The sequence below is a fragment of the Strix uralensis genome, chromosome 26, assembly GCF_047716275.1.
Source record: "Strix uralensis isolate ZFMK-TIS-50842 chromosome 26, bStrUra1, whole genome shotgun sequence".
NCBI lineage: Eukaryota > Metazoa > Chordata > Aves > Strigiformes > Strigidae > Strix > Strix uralensis.
The window spans coordinates 6,984,884-7,008,416 of NC_133997.1; the positions used below are offsets into that span (position 1 = coordinate 6,984,884).

Here is a 23,533-nt window from a genome sequence, read left to right on the forward strand (position 1 = left end):
GCACTGATTTCAGTGGGAATTTGCAGATACCCCGTGTTTATTTCTCAGAATCAGGCCCGTGTTTGCACTTAACTCTGTGCTAACGTATAACTCCATACTTCTGCGGTTGCTTTTAGTTGTGTTCAGAAGCACTTTTATAGGCACCTACTTAGTCCTGCTCCAAGATCGTGTTCCTCTATCTGAGCAAGAAGACAAGTGATTCTCATCACTCAAGTGAACAAGAACGTGTGATTCTTACAAAGAAAAAGCATCAGCTCTGACATGCGGTGATTATGAAGGAATAGCGTATCTCAGCAAAACACTACGCTTGCCAGCTGGGTGGAGGGCAGTAGCTGGGGGAAAACGATGCTTTCCCAAGGGACGGGTCCCTAATTGCATGGCAGAAGTTGGATTTAGTATTGAATCTTTCATATCCATAGCATGTTCCTAATGTGACTGGCAGGACTGACATAGAACTGCAGCCCTGTAAGGGAAAAACAGTTGTAAGAAGAGAGTAACTGCCATTCAGTGTGGTGGTTTAAGAGAATCATTCCTGTTAAAATATATAGGGCTGCCAGTTCCAGTATGTACCAGGGCAAAGCCATCTGTACTCTGTATATGTGTAACCATCTTGGGGAGCATTTCTACCAGTGACCTACATATTTCAGGACACAAAGTTCCAGCCCCAGGTTCAAATACCAAATAAGTTCACACATACAAGCCTGTGCAAAACAATGAGATCTCAACACCTGATTATTTGCTTTAGCAGAACATTAAAAATCCTGTATCTCTAGTAACATGCAGAGTTTTTGGCCAAGATTTTGCTTTTCTGCTTTACTTGGGTAGACTAGAGCATGGTGGCCGCCCACTGCTCTGGAAGTGGCTTCATTTCAACAGCAACACGGTTCTTGCCCCTCCGCAGTTGGCAATGCAAAACTCAAGTAGATATGAAGAGGGCACTATCACTCTAAGCAGCCTGACTCAGAGACCAGGCAGAAAAAAAAATAAAAGGCAAACGTTCGATGCTAACATTATATGAAGTCCCAAGGAGATTTGGAACAGGAGCAGCGGAGGAGTTACAGTTTCCTTTGTTCTGTTAAAAGGAAAAAGGAAACACATCAGGAAACCAGACTGTGGAGCACAGGAAGTCTCACTTTGGCTGATAAAAAGGAACTGATGTGAGGTTGGTTCAGATGCAGTTATAAGTCAATCAAGCTTGGAACAACAAGAAGAGCTATTCAGAAGAAACCAGAGAACCAAATTCTGCTTTTAGCTGTAAAAATGGTATTTTAACCTCTCCTAATCTCTTCCTTATCTTCTTTTTTTTTAAAAAAAAAAAAAAAAAGCTGCTATAAAAAACATTTAAGTAAGAATTTTGTCACAGTACAAAAATTGGTTTCCCAAACTCACCACACCTTCCACTGACCCCACCATACCTTGCTCCAGTTTCTTTTTTTCACTCATCAACCAACTTAAAAAACTGTATTCTTGCTGATTTATCTCCTCCCCTCAGATCAAAACCAGCATTAGCTAAGAAGGGCAGTTTTTTTGCTGAGTGAGAAATCGGCAAATGACTAATTATAGGCTGTCCTGCCCGTTAAGTTATTTTCACTCCCTCTGCATGATTGACAAACGTAGGCCAGTATACTAACGTTCAACTCCTGGGTGTGCAGCTTCGTTGGCTGGGGGGGGGTGTGTGTAATTTTTAAAAATTGTTTCTTACTCCTTTACAGCCCTGTGGTCGGTTGAGCTCTGAGTTAGCCCGTGCTGGAAGAACAGGAACAAGATGTATGCAAATAAACCAGAAAGCTTAGCTGCATCCATGACATTTACTACAGGAGCCTCTACTGAGCTGTGTTTCTGGCTGTATTTTAGAAAAATAATCAGGAAAAGAAAGAATGCTCTATACACATGAAGAGCCGGGGTCATTTTCTTTCCAGCATTATGCCAATGCTGAAGAGAAGCAAAGGCTGAGATTTTGCAAGATGCCTGTGGGATTTAGCCTTGCTTCTCCCATCTCTTTCCAGTGAGAGTTGTATGTTCAATGCCCCTTAGCCAGTTTTGCAAATCTTCATCAACAAGTTTACATAAAGAATCAAAATACTTTCTTAAGCACCTAGAAATGTTTTCAGAGGGAACAGCTACCTTCAAAAACTAATGAGAGTTACAGGTTGCCTGTACCTTTACAAATCAAGCTGCTTGCTTAGATAAATATGCATTTACATACCTATTTTTAGGGCTCTGGCTTCAAAACATGGGAGCAAACCAGAATTAGATACATTAAAATGTCTCTGGTGTCAAATACTGATAGTCCCTGTCAGGTCATTATTTCAAAGTTTTGCCTTTGGTGCTATTTGTCACTGGAGAAACAGAAGGTTTATCGGGACATACTTAAATATCTTCAGCAGTAACATACAGTAAGATACATCCCTTTTGTTTGGGTCTCTGTCTTACTGCTAAAGGAAAAGCTTTTGGTAGCGGAGGTGGGGGAGGAGGGAGGTAACGTTTGTGGCTTTACTACAAGAGACAGGTTTCTAGATCAGTGTTACTAGCTGTGTAGATACGCATCAGTAATTATGTGGCCTTGCTAATGAGAGGAAGAAAGAAAATAAGCAGTAGATGCATTAACATTTTGAAGGCTTTGATATTTGCAACTCAGAGTAGATTATGCACTGTCCTGTATCATACGTTGCTCTTTATCCAATTTACGGTGGAGAGAGGTAACTTGGTCAGCACCCTGACTGCCCGGGTGTTTGTGATGACACAGCACACAAGTTAGCAGAGACCTGGGTCCGCCACCAAGCGAATTATTTCCAGAAGGAGGCAGAAAACCACATTTGCGTGGTGATATTTTAGTCTGTATTTGCAAAACCAGCTATAAATATGCACTCAGAGCCTTGTAAGAAAACATTTGTTCACTCAGAAAGTGTTCTTAGGCATCACCCATGGAAGTGTGACAGGGCTTTGTGTAACTGAGAAGTGCACTGCAGGCAGCTCTTTTTACATGCCTACATATGCATTGTGTGTTCATGTTCACATGTGCACGAGAGGCACAGACACTGGAAATAGATCTGTTGTTCGATTCAGAACAAAAGATCTAAAGAAAATTTTACATTTGGGGGGGAAAGTTGGCTTCAAATCAAGTTGTAGAGCTAAGCTTAATGTAGTAGACCTGTTTTTTCTAGGCAAGCCACGCACACATTCATACACGCTCTAGTACTAACACCGTGCTTTTGCAGCATTAGGTGTTTAGCAAACCCACAAATATCTGAAAATCTGAAGTTAAGGCTCCCTTGGCTCCTTTAATTTTCCTGCTTGTGCATGTTTGCACTGAGATGGGACATCGGGTCTTTCTTTAAGTGGTCAGGTAAACTCAAGCAGAATGAGAAATTTTCATTTTTCAAAGGCAGCTTATGAGGTGCTGTAAAAGAACTTCACATGCTGATGTTTTATGGGGCAAAAAAGAGTGGAAGATGCGTTGTGTTATGAGACTGGACATTCATAAGTTGTGGGCCTGATCTTTCTGAGAAGATGTGAACCAAAATCAAGAGGAAAGCTTTCTGTAAGACCAGGAAGGAGAGACCTGAAGAAAATAAAGCCTGCTTCCTGCAAAAATTACTATAAATGCCCTTCCCTCAGCACATCTCACCTTACCAACATGTCATCTAAGACCTCAGTTCAAGGTGCAACCTTCCCCTTTGCTTCTCTTGATTTTTGAGCCTTTCGCATAATACTCCAATGAATAGTTCCACTCTTACACACCAAAACTCCAGCAAAATTCTCTTTAGAAGAAGCTAGCCCTCCACCCCCCCATCTTAAAGCAGGAGTATCACAACATTAGAATAAATAACTAAAATAAAAGCACAAAATCCTCAAGACATGCATGCTATTACTTCAAGTGACCACATCCTGTTAGGGTAAAATCCACAGTGGTGGAGAGAAACTATACAAGATTCTCAGCACCTCTTTAAAGCCTCGGAGTGAAACCCCAAGTGCCTAAAATCTAAGCAGTTGGTGCTGTTTTGTTGTGTATTAGGTTTACTTCAGACTGATCTTTCCATAGCAGGAACAATTCTACTACAGAGCAGCAGAGCTACTCAGTTTATCGACTCAGAAAAGACTTTCCAGTGTTTTACTTGCGTAGCAAACGGGAGTTGGTGCTGAACCCCTCGAGTCGGCAGCACCCAGCACTACTGTAATTCATGCTAAGGCAAAAGGCACGCATTTGCATACGGGTTTTGGAGGGAAAATGAAGCAGCATTATAAAAATATCCCAATTGCAAAACATTTCTAACGGGTTTTTGCTGTTGTGTGTTAGAAAGCCACATAAATGTCACCTGAATCGGGACTAGGGTGTCAGGGAATATCATAATTTATTAGAAATTTCAGATGGTTTTGCTTTTGAGGGAGAACAACATGCAAAGTCTCCAGTGAGCAAACTTCTCTGTGATTTTTTTTTTTTTTTCCTTCAATCTGGAGATTAAGAGGCTTGCCCTAGGAGTCAATGCCTTTTTGCCAGGAAAGGCCATCTCTGAAGGGCCAAAGCCAGGGCAATTTAAAAATGGCAAAACAGACATTTAAACTTGCTCAAAAAGGAAACATGTTCTTAGTTCGAGACCTTGATGGCCAAGTTTCAGGACGAGAGGCGAACGCCTACAGTTCACAAATGACAAGAAACAGTGATTGCAATAGAAACCCTACCCCACCCTTTGCTATAGCAACACCAACATACAAGTTGTCTTCTCGTGGAAGGAGACAAGTATGGTTGTCATCTACTTGAGTAATGCAAAATTTTCATTGAATGTCCTTCAGCTGGTCTCTCTGGTACATTCAGAACATAAGGATAAACATGTTTTCACAGAATGAAGGCAGCAGTTACACAAAATGTGCTTTTTTTGTTAACAGTCAGGCTTTGGCAAGTATATTTACTTTAATTATTGTCCACATGTAAAGTGGAACTGAAACAATTAAACCAGCTTGAAACCACACCATTTGTTATTGTGAGGAAGTCCATGCGTGGGCATCTTGCTGAGATTAGATGTACCCTTTTTTGAATTAATTTGAGGCAATAAAAACCAAACCCCCCAAACACAATGTAAATCAAGTCAAAGCGGCATGTTAACCCATGGAAGATGTGATTTGAAGTACCTGGAGGCATACAATAAAAATGTTATCGACTATTTAAAATTAGTGCAAACACAAGCTGCCATGAGTTTTGCTTGCTCTCAATCATATTCTGCAAGTGTTGCTCACAGAATATGAACTGAATATGGATATGAACTAACAAAGATAAAGATTTTCTGCACGTCTTTCTCCATAAAAGACCTTAGAGCATTGCTCTGGAGGTCACTTTTCAAGCCAGCCAGTCCACCTCCTACATCAGGTATTAAACAGATTATTTGAAGAATGCAGCAAAAATTGCCTCCCACCTCCTGAGTCAGTGAACTAATTCCCCTCAAAAAAAAAAATTATTTGTGAAGAAATAGAGATGCATTCTAGACCTGGTGCATTGGCTCAGCAATGTCATATGTGATGTCAGTCAGTGCATGATGGGGAAAGATGACTTGCAGTCCCGAGCTGATCCTGTAATATGTTTGTATCCATGGAATTCCCTGAGCTTTGGCTTAAAAAACTCTGAAAACAACTTCAAGTCGTGCTTGCACGCAATATCCATAAAGGATGCAAATATACCCCAGGATCATCCTGACCACATCTATTCTCTGACCATGCTCCATTTCCCCAGGAGCATTCGACTGTGACCCCTTAGGACAGCTCAAGGCTACGGTGGATTTACCCCCTTACTGCAAAGTTACCCTGCAGTTGGGCAGGTTTGCAGTTAAATTATTCCACATAGGCAAAACCAGCCGTCAGAGAGTCTGTCATCAAAACTCTTTCTGAATGGCATAAAAAGATTTTAAGAGGAAAATACAGGCACAATGTTGGGGATCACAGGGTGAAGGGAGAGATTTTTACTCAGAGTCCTGCATCTGCCAAGTGAGCAGTTAAAAGCTCAATTAAAACAATTAGTCCGTGGAAGAGTTTTGCATAGACTTGAAAAAGCAGTCACTTGTATTATTTAAATTGCTCAAGAAAACAATCATCTGGAATGCACAGCCCTCTCCCCTATCTATTCCATGCTGCACTTATCTTCCTCACAGACAGGTATATTTTTGAGTTTATGGAGGGAAGTTCTTCTTAACTGTGCTGGCACACAGATTTCACCTACTCCCTTTAGATAATGTTCTTGCTCTAGATAATGAAAGAGCCTTTTTCTGGGTTTTTCTGGCTCTCCAGTCACTTATGTGCATCTTTCTGCCATATCATTTCCCAACACAAACGCACAGCTTTGAGAGAAATCAATGCACGTGACCTACAGGAGAGCAGAGCTAAGGGTACAATTGCTTTTAAACTGCTTTCCTCTGGTACAGGACAGGTTTGCTTTACTGTGTCTTAGAACTTAGAAAATCTGCCCTGAAGCACAGGTTATACATAGAGCTCAGCACATTAAAAACACTTAAGCCACATCCTCTCCCATTGCCCTTCACCTGAGACAAGCTAGGCAAGGTGGCCTAACCCCTTCCTTTTAGTGGTGAACTGCTGCAAATCTGTCGTTGCATGGGTCTGATGCTCCTTGGAAACCCACTATTTTCTCCCCGGTAAGAAAAGTTGCAAGAAATCTCAGATAATCCTGAGGGTACTACAGGAGCACGGATCTAAATGCATGGAACAGAAAAGGGGTAAATTACAGGAGGCGGCAAACAGGACGGGGGGACCTGCAGCAACTTGCTGATGATCCTGGAATTGCTCAGTAAATGAGCCCAAGAGGAGACTCTGGTGTATCTGGATCCCGTCTCTCTTAGCGAGAACAGCCAAATTCTTGCTGGACGACAGGTGAAGCGGGACAATATAAGAGAAGGCTGCAGAGCAGTCAGCAGGCAGATCCAGGAGCCAGGGCAGTGACCTGGGATGCGGCCGAGTTCCTCCTTTCACCACAGCCTCCCCAGCGTGACTGCAGGCCTAGTTGCTAAGTGTCACAGTTCCTCATCTCCAAAGCGGGGGGCTGAGGGCGGGGGGGGGCTAGCAATAATACTTTGCAACACTGGGTGACTGGGGAGAGGAGGAGCTCCCGGGAGGCACCGGGAGCTACGTGGGTCATGGGAATACTTCGGCACCTTTCAGAGGATGGTGCAGGGGGGCTCATGGCCTGTGCAGAAAAGCAAGTCCATGTGTGCACCCGCAGCAAATGGACAGCTGGGAAATTTCTGCACTTTCACTGCACGATATTTAGGGCTCCACAAATCAAAGAAGGTTGTGGTGCACTAAACGTGTCCTGAATGAGGCCTGGGTTACTTTTGCTACAGATCTGAGGAGGTGGTGGGGAAAACTGTCTTATTCCTGCCATACCTCCCAAATTTTGTGCTTTCAATGCTCCTGCTTTCTCTCCTCCTTTCTGCCATTCACCCTTTCATTCCCTCTTTCTTTCCTCTTTCCATTTTCTCTTCCTGCCCATCTACTTCCCTCCCCGTTGAGACCCTTCCAAACAGTGCACTTGTCACAAGCTGCAATCTAAGGGAGAAAGTTTCAGTTCCTGCCAGTTTGCAGCTTCTTTCTCCCCAGGTCAGCAAAAAAAAAAAAAAATAGAAGAAAAAATACAAAAAAAAAAAAAAGAAGACTTTTAAGAAGAGATCAACACCCCACCCAGGCGATAGGCATCTTTCGAAATCCTCCAACCCAAACACACCCGCAGAGTCTCTCTCTTCAAGGCTCTTCTGTTCAAGCTGCTTCTGTACTGTAGTAGTCCCTCAAGAAGAGCCCCTAAGAATTGCACAAGGGTCCCCCAAAACAAGAAAGCCAACCGTCTGCTGCCTAGGCTGTGAGAAACAGCGCGAGCCACCTCAAGGGGCTTGGAAAAGCCTTGGCTTATCTTTGCAGAGGCTGAAGGACCGGCGGGTTGGATGGGGGGAAAGGAGGGGGAACTGCTCGCCAGGTCCCACCAGCGTCCTCAGTTGCTCAAGGCCACCAGAGGTTGGTTATTTTCGTGGTTTTTTGCCACACTCTTTGCTTCCCCTTCCCCCTGCCTCGCCCCAAGCTAGGGTGATGTTTCTCCTCCACACCGCCCCATCCCTCGCTTTCTCCCCCTCCCACCCCCCCACCCCCACCCCCCACCCCCGAAAAAAACCGCTGGAGAAAACGCACGGGCCACCACCACCCGACCAGCAGCGCGTTTCCAGCAGGGCCGGGCGAGGGAATCAGAGCCAGGGGCACATATCTGGGGCCAGCTCGGAGCCACTCTCGCCTCTGCCCACCCCCCTCCTCCGAGCAGCGCTGGCCGCCGGCCCCAGCACCCCCCCCCGGCAGCCCCGGGCGGCGCAGGGCCCCGGGGCAGGAGCTGTCACCGCCCGCCCAGCCGGGCAGGTCCCCGGGGCCCCCCCTCGGCCCCCCCCTTGGGCGGCGGGGGGCAGGCGGGCGGCTGGTCCCGCACCGCCGGCCGGCTCCCTCCCGGCTGCGAAGCCCCCCCCGGGCCACCGGGGAGGCGAAGGGGAGAGCCCCGACACGCTGCTCCGGAGGAGGAGGAGGAGAAGGAGGAGGAGGAGGAGGAGAGACCGGCCGCTCCGGGGCGGAGGGACGGAGCCGGACCCCAGCCCCCGCGCCCCTTCCCAGCGCCCCCCCGGCTGGAGGGGTCCCCCAACCCCTCCTGCCCCCCTTACCTTAATAGTGCCGTCCATCTAGAATAACTTCCAGCCGGTACCAGCAATATTCCACACATTGACCCGGTTTAGCCTGCAACCGAAGCCTCCTGAAGTTTTTTATCCTTCTCTCTCTTTTCGCTTTTCTCCCTGCCCTTCCAGCGGTTTTGCTTTTCTCTCTGTACCCCTTCTCCTCCTCTCTCCCTCCCTCCCTCTCTCTCTCTCTGTCTCTCTCTTTTTTTAACTTTGGGTTTAGCAGCAGAGCGAAAAAGAGACAGTTAACCGGATGAAACGTTTTTTTCTGCTAATTTTGGGAAGTGAAGTCACTCGAGGAGGAAACTTTCGTCTCTCCACTGGTCCTGCCTTCTTGATGAAAATATATATATTTTACATACAGGATATTTGCTCCATTTAGATAAGAAGGGGCAGAACAATAGCTACCTCTGTCAGCTCTTGTTTGTCGCTAGGGCAGCCAGTCCAACGCAGACCTTGCCTTGCACCCCAGACCGTATTAGCGAGCGCCGTGTGTCATCCCACAGTTTAGTTTAACATGTTTTTTGCAATTTTTTTTTTCTTTTGGCTGGAGCAGCTTTAGCCTGACTCACTGAATTTCCGTCTCTTCCCACAGATTTTTTTATTAATGCGTTTTCCAGTCACAGGCAAAAACTAAGGGGAGAAAACCGTAAATACAATTCGGTCGCGGCAGGCGGAGGGAGAAAATTAAAAAGTCTGGCGATTAAAACGTATTTAAAACATACTTCGGCCCCGCTCCTTCACGCCTCCCAGCAAGGAGCGTGAGACGAGGGTCCAGTCGCTGCCAGAAATGAGCGGTAAGTGCGCTAATGCGAGACAGACAAACGGCTCCAACAATTAAACCCAGGCTGGAAATGGGGCTGCAGGAAAGTGGGGGCTCGTTTCCACTTTCACCCCTTCCCTTCGCTCCCAGCCGTCCCGAGGGTTGGGCTGTGGGGCTCTGAAGCAAAGGTCCTGAGGTGGATGGAAGCCCACCCGTTTCACTTCAGGGGCTGGCAGTAGTTTCCCCAGCCTCCCCTCACAGAGCAAGTTTCTCGCTAAGCTGATAAAACCCCACTCAGACAGGAGGGGGGGGGGGAAGAAAAAAAAAAAAAAAAAAAAAAAGTCACCTACAAAAAAAAAAACTTTCTAAGCTAAAAATGACAAAAATTTACAATAATTGTCAGATCAGCTCAACTTTCCGTTCCCGGATGCCGTGTCAGAATGGGCACTGCAAAAACCCAACCACCAGCCTTTAAATCTCCTTTTAGACCTGGCGAGCCCCTGACGTGCAATTCTCTCTTTCATTCAAACGGGAGCGATCACCAGAAAAGAAACGCGCTTTCCTTTTTCCGGGAAAAGCTGCAAACCCTCCAAAGGACCCGAGGAAAGGAGACAATACCCGCCTGTCCAGCTCACCCGCTCCCCACCTCCTCCCTTGCAAAAATACCAAGCAGCTAACAGCGGAACACATCATGCAACACTCGGGGCGTCCTTTATTCCCCACTTCTGCAAACTGCTGCAGCCCGAGGAGAAGAGCAGAGGCTGGAATAAAAGGAGGGTGAAGCCAAGAAAGAAAAGTGTCAAGGCAGGAGGACACTCCTGCGCGTCGGATCTCTCGGTGGAGAGGATTTACCTTGTCCAGTGCCAGTTGGGTCCAGTCTTTTGGTTTCCCCCTGTCTTTAGTCCAACCACGGGGAGGGGGGGGGGAAGGGGGGGGGGGGGCAAATAAAAGTGATATCCAAAGTTATTCTGCACCCGCCCCTTCCAAAAGGGAAATGCAATAATGCCACTAGTGTTTCTACTCGGCTGCGGCAGAGATGCCTTATTAATACTTTATTTCTCCAAGACCGAAGCTGGCAGGAGAGAGCTGTAGATCCCCCTTGCCCCTCCCTCCCCTCCCTCCCCCCTCCTCTGAAATTAGCCTCATCAATTCAGCTACAATTTTTTAGTTCAGATGCAGACACGGGACTGAACGTGACCAGACCTGGAGGTTTTGGCTTGCTGCTTGCCAGCGATTGAGGCCGTCTGCAGCCAGGAGGTGAAAGGGGGGGGGGGAGCAGAGGGGACAGCCCGTCCTCCCCCCCGTCTGCTTTACAATCCCGGGGTCTGCGCTGGGGTCCCCGGAGAGCAGCACATCTGGATGCTGCTAGCGGGGTCAGGTCCCCCCTTGCCTAGGGCCACAAGAACTGGAGTTCAATTAAAAGAAATCACGGTTAACCCTTCGCTGTCCTCATTACTCTTTCTTTTTCCCTGCCCTCTCCCCCCCCCCCCCCCCCCCCCGCAAATACTCTCTTCTCCACTCCCCCTCCAGCGTTACCACATGGCAGGCTGCAGCAGCAACCAGAAAAGCAAGAGGTTAAAGGGAAGAGTGAAACGCATCCTTTCAAAACCCAAATGGTTTCCTCTCTAGACAACACTCCCTACCAGCCCCGAAAAACAACGGGGGTGGGGGGTGAGGGAGAGGACAGGCTGAGGATCTTAACCGCGAAAGGAAGGGGAAAAAAAAAAAATAAAAAACACAACACCCTGGAAGGAGCCTCTGTCATCCACGGACCTCACAGAGCATTTTGGTTTTAGGCTGCGTGACCGACAGGTCTTGGACGGGCCGGCGGTGGGGGAGAGCCGGGGAGCTGAGAGCGGCGGGGAGAAACCACCTGAAAACGTGCCCAGCTCATGGGAGAGGAGCCCAACATTTGCAAAACACCCTTTCCCCGGCTCCGGGCTGAAGAGACAAGCGAGTCCGGCACCGGAGCGGCTCCCCAAGTGCTCCCGAAGGCTGGAAGATGTCAAACAGCCCCCCCCCCCCTCCCTCCATCCCACCTAGAGATATTTTTAGGAGCCCAACTCTTGCATTTTATTGCCAGACGGGCACCACGGCCCCCAGGGGCTTATTTTGCATGTCTGGGGATGACTCGAAATGAAGCTTGTTCGGGTCACTTGTGAGATCGGGTCCATCAGGGTTACTCCCCGCTTTACCTCTTGTGTTTGGTCTAAAATAAGATTTGCGAAATGTCCGAGAGATAAGGTAATGAGCGAAGTTGTTAAACATTGTAACAGACAAGCGGAACAATCTACTGTTTTCCTCCCAAATATCGTAACAATAGAACCTTTGCTTCATCTTTTTTTTTTTTTTCTTTCTCTTCCCCTAAAAAAAAAAAAAACACCACCCTGAAGTTATCGCAAACTTTTTGGAAAAGGCTGGAATATTCATAAACTCCGTGCGCCAAGCTCTGAATCATCCTAGGTGATTGTTCAGTGAGTTTGGGTGTTTAACTGTTTGAGAGGAAGGGAGCAAAGACAGGCAGGGGAAAGCAAAGCCACCGCCGGGCGCGGTGCTGAGCAATGTGCGCAATTTCTAATCTGATGCTCAGCTTTTGGATGCACATGTACATACAGTAAAGGAATTATGATCTGTTTAATGTGGTTACCACCAGACATCTGGAAAATCATTTGATCTTGGCAACCACGGAAGATTTCAAATGCTTACATTGGGACAGGCTGGTAGAAATCAGTTACTCCTCAATTACGATTTTTTTTTTTTTTTTTGGTTTGTTTCACTCCGCTTATGAATGAAACGAAATTCTCGACCCAAGTTTTTAATTAGTTCGATATTGATCTCAAGCGCTTGGCATGTCCCCACCTCCTCTCTTCGCCCTTACAATCGGGTTACACCGACTGCAGCCTCACACCGAGGAGGTGAAACCGCCGGGTTTGGCGTGATCCGATTGAAACTAGTAAGGACACGCTGGGGGGAATTTGGCCCAGGAGTATTTCACGTCCAGTATCAGAGGAGTTAACCCCTCGGTGTAGTTCAATGCCAGTCCTTCGCGGGACTACACAACCTCAAAGATATGGATTTTCTGTCTGTAATTCACGCGGGATTAGCGGTCATCACTTCATAATTAAAACCGTCTAGTTAGTCTATAGGCATAAACATAATGAAAACCTTCCCGGGCCTCAGCTGCAGGTTAGAAATATTCCTTTCGGAGGGTGGGAAAGGGGTTTGCCTTATTTCACCCTCTCTTACCCCAACAGCATCAGCTGAGCTCTCGGTAACCCCGGCCTGGGACTGTCGCTTTGAACTAACGCGGTAAATAGGGGAGGGGAGCCCCAGAAAGCAGCAGCCACGCCCTGGCTTTGTCACTAGAAAACGGCTCATTTCCCACTACCTCCCCACTAACCGTGACACAAAGCGTCCTCTTTTCTTTGAACTACCTTTCTCTATCCGCGTATTTACACACCTTGTGCGAGGTGCGTTGTGTGCGTATATTATACACACATAAAACGTCCTATATATTCTATCCTCTATAAACGTGTTCACACTATTTACCATCATTCTTTGCCCGGAGCTAAATTTGCAGAAGGCCAAGGTCTATTCTGCTTCAGTCTTTACTAGAGGGAAAATCTCCACCAACTTCAGTGAACGTTTAAAATTTCCGGATCTGAGTTTCCTCTGGCACCGACTCCTTTGCAGAATAAAAAACGCGACGTGGTTTGTTTGTTTTCTAAACCCGCATTCTTACAAGCAAAAAACCCAAACTACAGCCCTGGGATTTAATCCCCAGAAACGAATCCCAATTCTAAACTAAACTAATTGGGCAAACCTCTGCTTTTCGGCTACAGCAATAAAAAGGAATCAGGAGAGTTTTCCAGCCCCACAACTGAAGGATCGGGTCCCTCCTACCTCTTGGTCTACAGGAACAGCCCATGGGATTTGGGAACTTGAAGCCGGAAAGTTATTCGCTGCTAATCGGTACTAAGTAAAACATAATGTCTTAAAAGTGGTGTGGAGAAGATGCAGTAGCTTTGAAGCTGCATCGCAATTAGGCGAAGAGTGGGGTAAGCAGTGTCCTGGCTAGTTTTATTTGAGCTCCATGTCCCAATAAAACAGCCCCCGCCCTCCCTTCCTCCCCCATCCCGCAATTATTGAAAAGCTAAGGCACAAAACAACAAAAATACTGAAGGCCAAAAAAACAGACTGCAGTGCACTAGCTCCAAACGTCTGGCCCCTCGCTTGAGGCCATAATTAATTTGAGATTTATTTTTATTGGAGAACCCAGTCTCGTCTGACCTTAGCCAAACAAGACTTCAGCTAGACCCTTGATGCGCTTGAATGGAACAGAATATTTCTCTCTAACTTCTCTTCAGGCGTCCGTGCCTGCTTTGAATTTGTTCCCTCAGACTTCATATATTTGGAGATTTGCAGGAAAGATTTAAAGCATTTTTCCCCCTTAGCATTCACTTTCTTTTTCTTCTCTTTTCGCTCCTCTTTCCCTCCACACCTCCTTTCTTTCTAAACACAGGACTGGGAGAGCATAGGAAGGGCTGGAATACAAAATTTCCTGGATCCAGCATATTGGTGGGGGGCGTTTTTCTGTGAATTGTGAAAGAATGGAGCCATTAGAAGGTCGCGGAGTTGGGGAGGGGGGCTGGTTGCTTGAATGCTGCTGTCTAAAGGCGGGAGCCACTGTAAAAGCTTGTCCCTTGTGCCCGAGAGCCTGGTTTATTTTAGAAAGCTCCAAAACATGCTACATTTCCAGGAGAGAAACAACGTTTCTCCCACCTTTGCCACCTAAGGTAAAGCGGGGGAGAAACAACGCCAGCCCTTCCCCACGCAGCGCTGGGGCTGAGCACGGGAAAAGCAGTTCAGGAGGGATTCGTTGGACACCGGGAAATGGAAAGGGATTTTGTTATTTAAATTAGAGAGGTAGGTGCAAACAAGAGCTAAATCCTTAAGTACCGAGTTGTCACAAGGCATTAATCAACGACTTGCTAAAGCCTAACAACTTAGCAGCGTTTCTGCCTCAAGAAATGAGCATCCAAAAAAATTAGAACGATTCGGTATATACGTAATTAATCATCACGAAGTGTGAGAATGACGTAAGAGTTCACAGCAGCTTCTGCCCACCCTGCCCCTGCCGACAAAGCTACTGCAATCCCCACCTTCTCTGGAGGTGCCTGGTCCCTTCCGAACCCGGGTGGGAGGAACTGAAATTCTGCGGGACGTCGGGAATTGGGGGGGGGGGGGGGGGGGGGGGGGGGGGAAGCAGAAACGGATAGTGCGCTAGAAGATGCTCTCAGTAGGACTAGTACTACCTGAACTAGGGAAAAAACACTCCATGAGGGCTTTGCTTTTCCCTTTTCGGCCAGGCTAAGGCTCTGTAGCTGTTCTTAAGAGCCTGGCGCAGGTTTCTGTCAGCTCCACGCACTCGCATTTCCAGCGTCCGTGGGTCCCTGAGCACCTGTGGGGTGACCGGTACCCAGGTCCCTCCGCAGCTCCTTCCCCCCGGCTGATTCAGCAGGCACCATCTCCTCTGCGAGATTTCGGGTGTAAAAAACTGAAATAACGGGATATTCTTTCCTTGCAACCTGTAGCAGCCGCTGCTGTTCAGCGGGAAAGATAACGTGGCCGTGTCAGGGTTTGTCAGCAGCCTTCGCATTGCCCACTCCAAAGAAAATCTCTGGTTTGTCCTTAAAAAAAAAAATTAACCCCCCTCTCTCTTTAGGGCTTCTGTAAACTTTCCAGGCAGAGTGAAAGCAAGAACAAACCAAATATTGTTTCCAGCCACCCAGACCATTTTCCTCCATGAATATGCTTCTTTGTACGGCACCACAAACGTTATGGCTGCATGAAATCCATTTTTAAAGGCAGAAGTCCCACGGTGGCTCCTTCCCGGAGGAAAATCCACCTTCGTGCCTGTTTGGAGGTCGGGGCTGGAGACCGCTCTCCGCACAAGCTCGCAAAGGGGAGCGTGCGGTTGCTTTGTGGGTGTTCCCCAAAACTCCGCGGGGATCGAGTGGGGGGGGGTGAGGGAGCATGCTGCCTCCCCCAAAGGGTTTGGGGGGGTCCAAGGCGTCCCAGCGCATTACCTGAGCTGCTTCTGGGGGGCTGCCTGAAACACGCCCCTCTCGGGAGACTGTTCTAAATATCATCCCCAGGTGTGGCGGAGGAAAGGAGAGGAAAGCTGGGGTGACACGGGGGTACCCTCTCCCCTGTGGTGGGGAGCAGAACCGTCCTCTCCTTTGGCTGCTTCTCCCGCACAGGCCCAGGGCCTTGGCCCAGCGGGTCTTGCCTCAAGCTGGCAGGGCTGGTTCCTGGAGAAGGGGGTCCCAGAGACGGGGCTTCACCCCGGCCCCGGGGTGCTCTGCAGAGCCCCGAGAGCTTCAGGCGCTGCCTTGGGGAGGGCAGGGCAGGAGCTGTGTTTGCGAGCTGGGGAACTGAAAGCAGAAGCGATGACTTTTTCTGTGCAAGGAGGGGAGCGATAGAAGAGGAGATAAGCGTTTGGATGGTGCTGAAGGGCAGGAGAAAAGCGTGGGTGAATAGCACACCCCCGAAATTATTCTGGTACCGCCTTTACACACAGACTAAACCACAAACTGGCAGTGCAGAAGGGGAGCAAAGACTGCTGTGGCCTAGGGTATCTTGTGGCAATGGTACTAATTAAAAATTCAGTATTCAGGGGTCATGTTGCTTTGCTTATAGCCCTAATTCTTTCCATATCCCTACAGTCAGGATTCCAGTGATGTCTTTTAAAATTTAATTTCCCAATTATATTACATGTTTCATTCTCTAAAGTCAAATACTCATGTTTAGATGAGATTAGCACCCTCTGATATACTGTAAATTATTAAGTACTTGCAGATCAGTAAGTCCCATAATGGTATGAGGAATAGAGATACTTTATCAGTTATGTAGAATAAACCAGTAAAATTATTTTTTATATTTACGATTTCTTACCCTTCTATCACATTAAGGCCCATACAAGAAGTGTGTGTGAGAAAGAAGGTTTGGTAGTCCTGTCAGGAGGTTATGTAGGGTCTTTTAACAGCACTTCAGATACAGATCCATACGTCCTACGTGGTTGTGATGTAAATCAAGGTTACAACCCTGAGAAGCTGAACTTCACCAGTATGACTCAATATAAACCATCCTTGTTAAAACAAACCATTTTCTAAGTGAAATTCTCCTCTTCCTCCACCAGCTACCTAGCCCCACACCTCCCTTTTGCCTTGTGAAAGCCATGACAAGAAAAACAGTGTGGCCTGGAGGTGGTCATAGGCTATTTTGTAGCCCAGGGGTACGACAGTGAATTTGTTCCTCCTGGGAGCTCCTGAGGAACACCCTGCTAGCAACTCCCTCTCAGTTACACCATATAGAGATGAGGTGTTTTTCTGTACAAGGCACAGAATAAACATCAAGTTTATATATATAGGGCATCTGTTGAAGAGGATTTACAGATGACATTGATCCCAGTCCTGCTTTTTTGGCTGTGTAATGGGGGTAGCGTAGACATCATCAGCTGAGATCCCACGAAAGTAATAAATAAAATACTTCTCCCTCCCACAAGACAAGCAAATAAGTTTTTCTGAAGAAGGAATGACATGAAAGAAAATAATAATAAAAAGATCTGGGAAGAGAGGGGAATTGGAACTTAAGCTCCTGCTTTTCAAACTTCTTGCTCACCACAACTTAGGAAGTCTTCAAAGATCAGTGTGGGGAAGCAGGAAAGAGAAGGCAGGTGCTGTCTAAATCTGAACAGCACTGTGTTCTTACACAGCACTTCCATCCACACGTTAAAGATGGAGAAACGGAGGAACAGAGAGTTGAAGTGTCTTGCTCAGGAACACCAAGCCCTCTCTGTCAGGGCCTGGGTCCGTACCCACATTTCCCGACTATGTTCCTAGATCATTGGTCAATCCCACCTCTCCTACAAATAAGCCAGTCAGAGTCTCTCTGTTGGCTCTGGATGCGTTGAGTCAGTGGAAACTGTCACCAAGCTCCGAGGGGCCAGAGATTGACCTAACCCATGAGTTTAAGGTTCCAATTCTCCTGAATTTAACCGTGTTTCTACTTTTATGAACAGCCTTACTGGTCTGAATGAGCCACCCAGGTACTGTTTTGTACCACTCGTTCCAAGCTGCCCAACTTAAAACTTTTAAGAGTCAATGGGAGATATTTCCTTCGTCTTCAGAAGACTTTGGATCAGTCTTAAGAGACTTCTGTCAAAATCTCATGGAGTTTTTTAAGCACAGGAACAAGTCATTTCCCCAATGACAGTGGTGTGAATGAAGTTGTACAGACAAAATACCAAAGACAAGGTCCTTGCCCAAAATAACAGCAGCAGATGATGAAGGGTTGTAATAAAAGGCAGAGGGTTCAGCATCACACAGCTCACTTATCCCTCCACTGCTAAAACACTGGATGTAAGTCCAGCCTGAGGAGTTCCTGGCGGATAAAACACATACTTATGTGAAGAGAACTTTGTCCAAGCACTTTGCCTGCAGGATTGTACTTAATGAGAAGACTATCCCAACACAGTTATGGACAGCCTCACTCAATCCTGCTGGAATGTTAAATTATTTAGGCCTGGATCTTGGTTCCACTTAATTCAAAAGGAATTTTGCTACTAACTGGAGCAGCAGCTGGATCTAGCCTCGCAACAAAAGGCAATGATACCATAATATAGGATGTCAAAGGGCCTTCATCTCTTCATTGTAAACAGAGCACATCTCAGATCATTTCCCACATACAGGAACTCCAAAGAGGAATTAATGCTAAAGCTGGGCACAGGCCACCTAACATGTTTCTCTACTTGAACTTTGAGTGAATTTGCTTTCATGAGACTTGAATTTCATTTGTTTTCCACAGAGTTTCTATTGTTCCAGAACCCGGACCAAAGCTATAGGAATTTAATAAGAAAAATTAAATCATCAACATTCCCTGAAACACTGATCTAGGAGTGGGATTTTGGGGGATATCAACTGAATGTGGAATCTTGACCATTCCCAGCTGGATTTGGCTCTAGAAACCTGGTCCCGAGAGCTGCACAAGTTCACCCAATCAGGGAACACAAGTAATGCCACATGACCTGGGAGTCATCCCACCAAGCTTGCGTTTCAAATACTAATACTAATAAACTGCCTGCAAAATGAGCCATAGCCTAGGGATTATATACAGAAATCATTCAGTGAATCATTTCCAATAATGTGCATGTACATGAAAATCACAACTGGCGCATGGATCATTGACTAAGGGGAAGAAAAAAAAAAAAAAGAGACTAAATTCCTGTAATAAATTATTCATTACAAATTATCCACCCAGCTCTAGTTAACACCCTTCTGTGTTTCTTCAGCCTGGGAGAGAAGAGGCTTGTGTTTTAGATTTTCTCTAAGTGCTGTTGCATGCAGGGTTTGCCTTAAACGTGTAACCCAGATGTCCCAGACTTGGTTTATTTACATTCTTGGGAACTGTTGTGGAAAAAAAACTATATGATGTCAAATATAATATAGTACTCAATTGAGTTATAAAGGGACAAGGCTGTGCCAACCATTCTTTGGTATTTGTTTTAATCTTATGAAAGAGGCATAAGAGGCCCATCAAAATACATTCTAAGATCCATTTTTCTAACTTAAAAAAAATAAGATATACAAACAACTAGAGTGCAAGATCTAGTAGTATCTGGCATTAGCCATTATCAGTAAAACCAACTAAGTCAGTTTGCCTACTAAATTGTATGGAAGCATTGCTCAAGGAAAACCATAAGTAGTGCTGTAAAAGAAATCCCAGTATTATATTGCATTGCCTGGTGTGACAATCCATTTCTTCAGTAACTGAAAGAGATGTTTTGGTTTAACTCATTAAATATTTTTTCCCCTCTAAATCCATTTTGCAATGTACCTTTCAAAAAACATAACTTCACATATCATCTTGCATATTGAATTCAGTAGTTGGCGCAGCAGAGAAGTAGAGGGATATTAAATGAAATTTAGCTCTGGTTCAAGACTAAATGGTATCTAGGAAATCAGAAAATTGGAAGCCAATTTAAGAAACCACTATGATATAACATTGGTAGCACACCACCACTATCATATTGGTTTCAGAGCAACAAACCACTACTCTAATGTAACGCAGGACACCCTCCCTCTAATACTAGTTATAGCATAACCCATCAAACCAAGCATCAATGCATCATACAAAACCACTTCAACATATTGTTGGTCCCTGGTGATACAACTTTTGACTCAACCCTGCATATTTCCAGAATGATAACTGTGATACTTGAGACTCTAACCCCTCTCCCACCAAAGGCAGAGGTTTGGGTTGGTTTTTTTTTTTTCTGCTAAATTCAGTGAGAATGAGATTTTCAACGAATACAACTGATTGTGAATTTTGGAGGATTGTAATTTTTGACATTACCTGTTTAAAGATGCTGTCATGTCTTACCTTGACGTAAGACGAAGTGTCTGGTACAGTCTGAAACATCCTTACTTGTTTAATAGATATATTTAAAGGTCCTAAAATTGACCTGAAATTAAGAAAAAAAAAATAATTAATCAAATACTATATACGAATATAGAAAAGTAAAGAAACAAAGCATTGTTTAAAAAGTAAGATTAGTAATAAAATTTAAAGAGAAGTGATCAAGCATTTAAGTGTACCTTTTAAAGGACAGAGAAAAACGTCCACCACAGTAACTAAAAGCCAAGTAACAGACAGGACTTCATAAAGTAGGGTTTTATTTCTGTGCTCGATTTTGCTTTTGGATTCCCCCCAGCCCCCCCGAGGAAAAGAGCCTTCTTCACTTTTGACCAGAGCAGAGGGAAATGTTTGACATTTGATTAACTGAATTTCTTAGCCAACAATTAAAAGCCAGCTGAAATACTCATGTTTTCATGTCGAGACTAGTTAACCCTATTGACTTGTATCCAAGGGTTTCACTTGGTCTAAATGAAGGGCAGTTGCCTTTCGTGACTCATTGAAACCATTCCGAGCCATTAACCTGCCGGCCTCTATTGATTTAAAGAACCTTTCTCACCAATAATAATTAAACAATAAATTAAAAAAAAAATAGCGAACGGAAGTATCATTCCAAATAGCAATAAAAAACCCCAGGGTTGTCAATCTCAGCCCTTCTATTTCGGATAGTGCCGTTACTCAAACGCGGCGGTGCTTTATCTCAGGCTTGCATCAATGCAATACATCTGTTTTTCTGTACCTCTAAGACTTGATGATCTCCTGATGAACAGGTTTTTTTGCCTCCCCCGCCCCCCCCAAGTCATCACTACAGAGATGGAGAGATTAACAACGATCGTGAAAAATGTAATGGTGTGTGGGAAAATAAAGCTGCAGTCACTAAAATATCCGACAACTAGTTTTTCTACCAGCTCCTCTCAGGATTTTTAGTCGCCTTGGAAAGCGCCAGAAAGCGATTAGCTGACTGTAATTAGTGGATCGTTAAGAAGCACGAGCCCCCCCCCTCCCCATCCCGCCCTTAGCGTGTAAGTGCTGCTATCCTGACGGTCCCGTTTTCCCGCGGTGGGAAGGGAAAAGTTAGAAATTCACCCAGAATTTACTATAGAAAAATTATACTGCAGAATTAGTGATATGCATAAAGAGTTGCGCCCAAGTGGTCAACTCCTGCGTTGTTTTTTTGTGGGTTTTTTTGTTTTGCAAGCTCTTCGGGAAAAGCTGTGGGGTCCTAACTGCAGCTAGTTCAGTTAGTCCAGATCTAATACAACCCAGACACCGCTGGTTTATCACGAAATATCCTTCGCCTGATGGATGAAGCAGTCCGCGCCCGCCAGAGCTGCCTGTGCCCGCAGCCCGGGAGCTGCCAGCCCGCCTTTGGAAGCCCCGGGGAGCCCCTTCCTCGCCCCCAGCACTGCCAGGGAAACACCTCCGTGCCCCCAAAGCCAGCGCCACCGCCTTGCTTTGAAACAGCTGCTGTTTAAAAACCAACATCAACAACAAAAATAGAGAAAGAAAACAAACAAATAAACAAAAAAACCCCAAAACCAAACCCCACAGCCCAACAACTCTGGAAAAGTTCGCTATCTGCACGTAACACACCCCCCCCGCTCCTTTTATTGATTTTTTTAAAGCATTTATTACGCGGCCAGCTGGCACAGAAGGGCAACTGATTATAAAATCGACAATGTGTTTCTGATAAGTACAATTCTTTTTTCTGTCGTCCTCCCTCCTAACACATTCCAGTTTCTTTTGCTTCTGAACTTGCAACGGGGGGTGGGGGTAGACAGAGTTGAGGGAGAAGGTAATTTTGCTTAGCCAGTAAATTTTCTGGGGTCAAGGATTCACATATCAGTTTCCCCTGCTCCCCTCTTTACCCCTGATGAGCGCTCCCCCCACCCCCCATTACCTCCCTCTTATAATTACGCATGTTCATATAAATAAATACATCTACATATGTGGAGCCAGCCTTAAGAAGTCTGCTGTGGATTATTTATCAATCGTATTGCCCTGCCAGCATCAGCCGCAATATAAAAGGGCCTCTCAAACTACCTTTAGATTCGCTTCTTGCTTATTCTTATTACTATTATTTAAATGACTCACCTTTTATACCCTTTCCCCTCAACCAGTGGCAGACCAGTTTGTAAAGATCCAGGTTGAGACCAAAAATAAAACTCCCCACCAGTTCTGGATTACTACCCTGCCGCTGCAGTTTTGCAAAGAGGAGAGATTAAACTTGTTAGATCCAAAGCAGCGCTGAAGTTAAAATTCCCAGCCCATCCAGACAGGCTGCATCAACCAGGCATTTCCTCAGGGGGCTTCTGTAATGCTGGCAGCTCCGGGACGTGCTTTCCTTTCCCTCTCTTCTATGCCCTCTACTTTTCATTTGATTTCCGTTTTCCCCCTTATCAATATTTCAGCTGCTCCCTCAGATTAATCATGGCTATGTGACATCTTCGCCCAATGAGCCCGCCTGGCTCTACTCGCAACTTTAAAGAACAAGGAGGAAAAAAAAAAAAAAAAGAAAGAAAAAAAAAATTCACAACTTTCTTTAAAAAATATTGCTGAGGAGTCAAGCCGAAAAGAGACGCTGAGTGGAGCTCAAGTGCTACTTTAAATCCCCTTTTTAAATAAGGAAGTTTCAAATATCCGTTTTTAAATCATCGTTCCTTACTTTGAGCTTTCTTTCCTGACTCTTACCTTGAAAATAGTTAACCCATTTCCCCCTGAAGCAGAACTGAAAATATGACAGACGACGCTGCAGATGCACACGGCTGGAAAAGGGAGACGAAATCATCTCGAAACTATTCTCTCTATTGGAACAAGAATTCAGCATTTCTCTCTGCAAGCCGAAACCTCCAGATCCTTTCAGCTATTCAATAATACCCTATCAAATAGTAACGCGTTTAGGGAGTGAAAGGAAACAATTCAGGGATATATTGTTTTCAGGAATATATTCTTCAATTCAAGGATATTTTTTTTTTTTTCCCCCACACCGGGGTCACGTTTCTGGCGCATATTGTCACCTCAGAAGGGTTCGCAGATAATATTTTGCACTAACCTGGGGAAGAAACTTCCAGGGATTTTAGTACGACATCAATTTTAAATGTAACCCTCAGAAGGGTTACCAAAACTATTTGGAAAATGTCCTTCCACTCTCTATTCTCTTTCTCTCCTTCCCGGCTTTGCCCCAAATTCCAACATATTGAAACATTTTTCTCCTTAATAAGAGGAACATATAAAGTGAAGGGGTGAAAGGGCAACTTGGGAGCCGTGCCTAGAGCTCCGCACACAATTTACTCTCTGGTAGACGAGGCGTTTAGCATTCCTCCCAATTTCCAAGGAAAACAGACTCAGACCTGTACCCAGTGACCAGGGACCTCGCCAGAGCCACTTTTTAATATAGAAATTCTTCGGATTCTTTGTTATTATTATAATTGTTGTTGTTGTTTGCGTTCAGAGAAACAAGCTTCCTAGGCAAGGTAAAGCGACAGGGATTTTAGGCAGAAGGTAACTTCCGATGGAAGGAAAAATCAGAGCGACAGGAGGGACTTGCGAGGTGCGCAGGAGAGAACAGGAATCGCCAAAAAAAAAAAAAAAAAAA

General features: G+C 45.6%; 1 protein-coding gene and 1 long non-coding RNA gene across 8 annotated transcripts in view; one reads left to right on the forward strand and one right to left on the reverse strand.

Annotated features, from left to right (window-relative positions):
* The window catches only part of FLI1 (Fli-1 proto-oncogene, ETS transcription factor), a 94,532-nt gene that overhangs the window by 66,680 nt on the left and 4,319 nt on the right, over positions 1 to 23,533 (reverse strand). The window contains exons 1-2 of one of the 7 annotated variants that reach the window (XM_074851236.1): positions 22,033 to 22,988; positions 19,879 to 19,987 (exon numbers count right to left, since the gene is read on the reverse strand). In XM_074851236.1, the coding sequence (XP_074707337.1) occupies positions 19,879 to 19,944 (66 nt within the window). In that variant the 5' untranslated portion in view covers positions 19,945 to 19,987; positions 22,033 to 22,988. Of the gene's footprint in view, positions 1 to 8,687; positions 8,847 to 19,878; positions 19,988 to 22,032; positions 22,989 to 23,533 lie in introns of those variants that run through there. The other 6 variants (XM_074851233.1, XM_074851232.1, XM_074851238.1 and 3 more) reach the window with 6 other exon arrangements.
* LOC141935204 (uncharacterized) lies at positions 8,994 to 10,898 on the forward strand. Its single transcript, XR_012626506.1, has 2 exons — positions 8,994 to 9,496; positions 9,950 to 10,898. It is a non-coding gene; the product is annotated as an uncharacterized LOC141935204 (long non-coding RNA).